This window comes from Choloepus didactylus, chromosome 8, assembly GCF_015220235.1.
Source record: "Choloepus didactylus isolate mChoDid1 chromosome 8, mChoDid1.pri, whole genome shotgun sequence".
NCBI classification, from domain to species: Eukaryota; Metazoa; Chordata; class Mammalia; order Pilosa; family Megalonychidae; genus Choloepus; species Choloepus didactylus.
In genome coordinates, this window is record NC_051314.1 from 128644906 (window position 1) to 128650905 (window position 6000).

General features: G+C 50.8%; 1 protein-coding gene across 3 annotated transcripts in view; it reads left to right on the plus strand.

Annotated features, from left to right (window-relative positions):
• The window catches only part of CRACR2A (calcium release activated channel regulator 2A), a 142163-nt gene extending 136412 nt beyond the window's left edge, over positions 1 to 5751 (plus strand). For 2 of the 3 annotated variants that reach the window (XR_005218346.1, XM_037846022.1), the window contains exons 19-20: positions 174 to 250; positions 1751 to 5751. Coding sequence is in view for 1 of the 3 variants with exons in the window: in XM_037846022.1 (XP_037701950.1) it covers positions 174 to 250; positions 1751 to 1835 (162 nt within the window). In the remaining 2 variants the exon portion in view is untranslated. The remainder of the gene's footprint in view (positions 1 to 173; positions 251 to 1750) is intronic. The other variant, XR_005218345.1, reaches the window with a different exon arrangement.
• The last annotated feature ends 249 nt before the right edge of the window (positions 5752 to 6000 follow it).

Below are 6000 nucleotides of genomic sequence, written 5' to 3' on the forward strand. Positions count from 1 at the left end.
AATCAACCATGTGCAGAATGGGGGGATGCAGGGGGACTGCAAGAGGTATTGGGGCCTGTGGGTAGATGCAACTGGGCAGACAGGGAGGTCTCCCCACTCCCCGTCCCCAACCCATTGCTCTTGCTACCCTCCCTCAGCACGCTCCTTCTATTCCCCCTGTTTTATGATTTTAGGAGAACAATCTGATCTTCTATGAATGCAGCGCCTTTTCTGGTCACAATGCCAAGGAGTCCTTGCTCCATCTAGCCAGGTAAAGAGACCAAGCTCACCAGGCTACTCTGCCGAGCCCAGCTGGGCTCCATCCCGGGGAGGCGCTGTGTCTCTCCTTCACCCCTTCCTAGAACCTTCCCTCCCTGCCTGCCTGAACCCTCAGAGGACAGGAGATGGTGGGCTGGTCCTTTGCGTTGGATTTCAGGGGTCACAGACAGCCCTCTAACACACAGTATTGAGGGAAGGCAAATCCTCCCTGTCTGCCAGCCCACCTTGCAGTTCCCTTCTGATTCTTAAAGGCTGCTTGTTTTCCAGGGGTTCTCTTTTTACACGTAGATGCTCCTGGGAAGAGTCATACAGCTGGCTGATGCCTCAGCAGGGATTAGCTGACAGCTAGCAGGAAGCAAGAAGGGATGATAATATGGGTTTCTGGCCCAGGAGGAGGAGGAGCCAGGGAGAGGAGAGGGTGTGGTGGGGAATTGGAGGCATCGAGTTGCTGGTAGGACTGGTCCCGTGAAAGACCAGCTCCTTATATCATGGCCTGCACCACAATGAAGAAAATAAAACCATGTTGGGCCCCATTTTCAATTTGTAGGCATTCATTCAGTTTGTGTGCATTCATGCATCCATCCAAGCATTCATTTCATTGCATCCAATCCATCTGTTCAACAAATACTGAATAGCATCCACCCATTTCATGCCCAGAATCAATCTGGGGCATTTAAAAAAAAACATTTTTATTTGAGTAATTAGGAACCCAGAACAAATTCTTCTGTTCATTGGAGAGGTTACAGGATTATAGTGTACCGTGGAGAAAAGTTCTAGGCTTGTCTCTGCTCCTGACTCCTGGGTAAGTCCTTGTCTCTCTGAGTTTTGTCAGTAGCAGAGGAACGTCAGTCACACCTTCCCTGCCCACTCACAGGTGGTTGTAAGAGTGAAAGGAGCTGCTAGAGGTGAAAGAGTGCATTTAAAGTCTAAAGCAGGGATAAGACTGTTATTGTTGAGTTTAATCTTCTGTCTCCTGATTTAATCTGCAGCTGCGACCATGTGAGACAGCCTCTTGCAGAGTTAGCTACCAATACATACATTTGTGGGGGCAAGCGTCCACTGTGTGCCCATTACAGTGCTAGGCTGCAGAAACACAAGTGACAAAAGATCCGGTCTCTGCCCTCAAGTGGCTTCTCCTTTGGTGAGGGAGAAAGCCAAGGAAGCAGGGCCTTATGGTGCTGAGTGATGGGGCTGTAACAGAGGAGGGGATGGAGGGCTACCAGGGGCAGCTGGGTCAACCCAGAGAATCAGGGGATGCTTCCTGGAGGCGGTGTCCTGAAGGATCCATGTTGACTAAAGTCTCTGGCTTTACAGTTGTCATTAGGAACTGGGCTCCCCGGGGGGAGACTTCCCTCTCTCTGATGCTCTGGTGAGGTTAGGTGCTCTCCGTGTTCCCCAGATGGCCTGTCACTTGATGGTGGCTGGTGCATGTTGCAAGCTCCTTGGCCCAGCAACTTCTCCATTACTGATGCTACAACCTCCCCCCTCCCAGGATCCTCAAGGAGCAAGAAGACACAGCGAGGGAGGACACCATTCGCGTCAGCCGCCCTGCCAAGAAGAAGTCCTGCTGTAGCTGATGGGAGGCCTCCCAGGACCGCTCCCACTGAGCCCGAGGTCACAGGGCCATGGATGCTGCCCACCAAGCCTGCCCGGACCCTTGTCCTTGTCAGTGACCTGCTTCCCCGCCAAGGAGGGGAAGCGCAGACAGTGCAGAAAGCTGCTCTTGGAGCATCTGGGAACCTCTCTCTCTAGACCCCAGATGTCCGTTCCTTTTACCCCCAGCTTGGTTTCCTGCTGGGGGAAGAAAACAGATGGACTTTTCCAGAAAAGCCGCCGCCTGCCTTCTCCGCCCCCTGCCCTGAGGAGCCGCAGCACCACAGTTGCCATGGCAACCAGGCAGGACCAACTGGCTGCTCCCTGCAGGCCGAAGGATTATCCTACTCGGCGACACCAGGGTGGTTGGTCCTGCTTTGGCTCCCGTCCTCTGGAGGCCAGCGGGCTGCCTTTGGTATAAACACTTCATGGGCCTCGAGAGACCCATGTGTGGTTGGCGCGTTCCATGTCACCCTCCCTCCGCTCCCCAGGGTCCTTCTCCTTCCCTCATTCCCAAGCTTCGGAGTCCAGCCCCTCTGAGCAGCCACTCTGCACTGTGTTTGCTCTTCAGCTCTCTAGAACTATGTCTTACCAAGAACCCACAGCTTTCCCGTCCCACCCCCCGCCCCCCAGCCCCAATCCTCACTCCAAGGTGGAGCACCGATGATAAATTTATGCCCTGGGTGAGGAGAACAGGCTCTCTTCCTACTTAACTTTGACTAAAAGATGCAAAGAAAACTAGAGGGGATAAAACCATCTGCTGCTAAACAGACCATTTCTGGAGGGTGTAAATAAGGTATATATAGCTATATAAAAGCCATTTTCTAAATGTTTCTCAAAATAGCTCTTGGGAAAATTGTACATGATGATTAACAGGGTAGATTGACATGCAGGCAGCAAGGCCCAACACTAGGTCCATGGTTATTGACTGCATTTTATTTTATTTTACTTTATTTTAGAAGATTGTATTTAAAAGAAAAAATCTGTGGCTGTGACGTTGACATTGTGCCGGTGTTTGAGAAGTGAGCAGAGAGTAGCCACTGGCTTTCACACCCTTTGGCTGCGGCAGCACAGGGCACTTTGATTAAAGGACTGATCTGGGGACCTGTCTTGTTTCCTTCAGCTGGGCGGTGGTGAGTTCCCAGTCCCTGGCAGTGTTCCCGCATCACTGGCTGGCAGTCAGGGGTGCTGGGGAGGGCATTCCTGCCCTGGGTGGGAGGTTGGATGAAAAGGTCACAAAGATAAAATTCTAGGACTGCAGACCCAGATCCCTGCAGGAAAGTGGGTACTCCATGCCCAAAAGGGGCAGGAGGGAGGGAGAGGAGCAGGAAGGGCACGCAGGCCTCCAAGAGGCTGTTCCAGGGGACCCCTCACAACCAACCAGGCAGGGACGCCACTGGTGGAGTTCCCAAGAGCTTGGAACCCTGCAGCCTCCTCTCTGCCCCCCAAAAGGGCCTCCAGCCAAGTGCCCACCTCCTTTCTGCAGACTTCCCTTTCTCATCCAGAGCCTTTAGAGACCAGAGAGTTCATGGAAGGTTCTGATCGAGACCCGGGACTGAGTCCCAGGAGGCACACCACAATTTGGGGAAAGCCAGCTCCCTTCCATGTCAGTAAAATGAGGGAGGTGGGCTGTCTGATCACTGCGGCTCTTCCTGCCCGGGTGCTTGTGATGATCTTGGTCATTTCCATCCTAGGTGTGGCCCTGGACCCCCGTACAAGGTTGAAGGGAACTCTCAGGAAACTCCTTTCCCTAAGGGTGGGTCAGGGTGATGGTCTCCTCAGCGTGATGGAGGCTGGGGGGTGGAGGGAGAGTGTGAGTCACCCCAAGGTGGCCCTCCAACATCTGTGTGTGCCTGTATGTGTTGTAGTGTGTGTGGAGGGCTGGGGAGAAGTTAGAGACAGTAGACCAGCTCCCCACATTCTGGCAAAACCAGAGACGGCAGGTGGGATTTATGGGGCAGGCATATACCTGGGGCTCCCTGAGCCCACAGATGCCTTCCTCTCTGATAGCTCATCCCTGCCTTAGGGCCACAGCCATTCAGAGAAAGTGCAGTCAGGGTTTAGAACAGGGTGGGATGGTGCCCGGCCTGCCAGCAGTTGGGGTAAATTCCCACAAGGCCTCAAAGGTCCAGGCAGAGAGAAGTGGGGAAGGGAAGGTCCCCAGGGCCCTGCTCCTCACTCCTCCAACTCCGCTTGAAGAAGGTGTGGAGGATGGGGACTCCGGAAGGACTCTGAGAAGCCCCCTTGTGCCCAGGTCTCAGCCACCCTCCTTTCCTCCTTCCTTTTAAGCCACCTCAGTAATCAAAGCCACTCCCATGACTGTCAGCCTGGCCGAGAGCCTGGCAGAGGCTGTCAGAAAACCCTTCCAGCTCAGTCCTATGTACATCACTGTTTCGATCGCAACAAGTCACTTAACCAGCTTCATATTCACATGTAGAGTGGAGGCTTCAATGTCTACATCACAGGGACATTTTAAGTTTTAAATGAGATAATGTATGTAACGCACTCAGCATAGTGCCCAGCACATAGTAGGTGATAATAAGTAGGGACTATTACTGTTGTCAACATCTAATTGCTGCTCAGACCACTTGCCTTGATTCAGTTTCAGATTTAGAACCAGCCAACATTTACTAAGCATCTACCCAGAACTGGGCACTTTCTCAAATAATAGCTTGTTTGAGTGCCTGCTTGCCCAGCCCATTTGCCCGGGTTCTGAGCTCTTATCTGGCTTTGCCTCTCAGCCTCCGTGTCCTTTGTTCTCCTTTTGTTCTGTGGGTTTCTTGGTTTTTCTCTCCACCAAGACTTTTACTTGAAGGCCCTGGCTTTCCTTATCAGAGCCCCCATATCCCACCAGTGTCTGCTGTGGGATTTCAGTCCCTAGTCCCCCTACCCCTGGTGCTACAGGACTCAGCAGCTCTGACCTGGTGCCAGCTCCTGGGTGCTTTACCTATGAATGACCTCATCACCATCCCCAGCCCTGCACCTGCAAACTTATTCTAACTCCTTGTGCTTCCTCTGGGGCCAGTGGCTGCCCTTGCCCCAGAGCTGCCAAATCAGGAGCTCCAGCTCCAAACCAATGCTGCCTTGTTCCTCATCTAGCATTTGTTTTCCTTCACAGTTTTTTAGGGATCTTTTCTGTCCCCCTACAATACTTTCTCCCATCTCTCCCATCCTGTACTCTTGCCTCATTCTCAGTACTCCCACCCAATCTTGGACTCCCTCCTCCGTAATCCTCCCCTGGCCCACTCCAGGCCTTACCTATCCACTCCATCAAATGTGGTTCGACCCTTTTTCTCTGTCACTAGCAGTCAGTGCTCCAAAAGAACTTAAACTCGTTTCATCTAAAGTGTTAATACAAATGGCTCCAGGGCTACGTTTACACTTTAACAGATAACTCTATGGGAGGCAAAACTTTAACTCATAGGAATGAGTCTCTAGGGGTGGAATATTATGCACTATAATGGGTCATGGGGGTCAAATATTTCAGGACAGAGTTGCCTTCTCCTATACTCCTCTCAGGATCTCACATTGCTTCATGTATTTTGGAGCTCTGTTTCTCAGTGCATGTATGTTTAGAATTGTTATATCTTCTTAATGGATTGACCCTTTATCATTATGTAGTGTTCTTCTTTGGCTTTTATAAAAAATTTATGACAAACTTTATTTTATCTGATATAAGTATAGCTACTCCAGCTCTTTTTTGGTCACTGCTTGGTAGATCTTTTTCCATCTTTTGCCTTCAGACTATTGAACCAAAGTGAGTGTCTTCTCCCGGGGAGGAATGAAATAAGCTTCAGTGGCAGAGAGATTCCAAAAGGAGCCGAGAGGTCACTCTGGTGGGCACTCTTACGCACAACATAGACAACCCTTTTTAGGTTCTAATGAATTGGGGTAGCTGGTGGTGGTTACCTGAAACTATCAAACTACAACCCAGAACCCATGAATCTTGAAGACAATTGTATAAAAGTGTAGCTTATGAGGGGTGACAATGGGATTGGGAAAGCCATAAGGACCACACTCCCCTTTGTCTAGTTTATGGATGGATGAGTAGAAAAATAGGGGAAGGAAACAAACAGACAAACAGACAAAGGCACCCAATGTTCTTTTTTACTTTAATTGCTCTTTTTCACTTTAATTATTATTATTGTT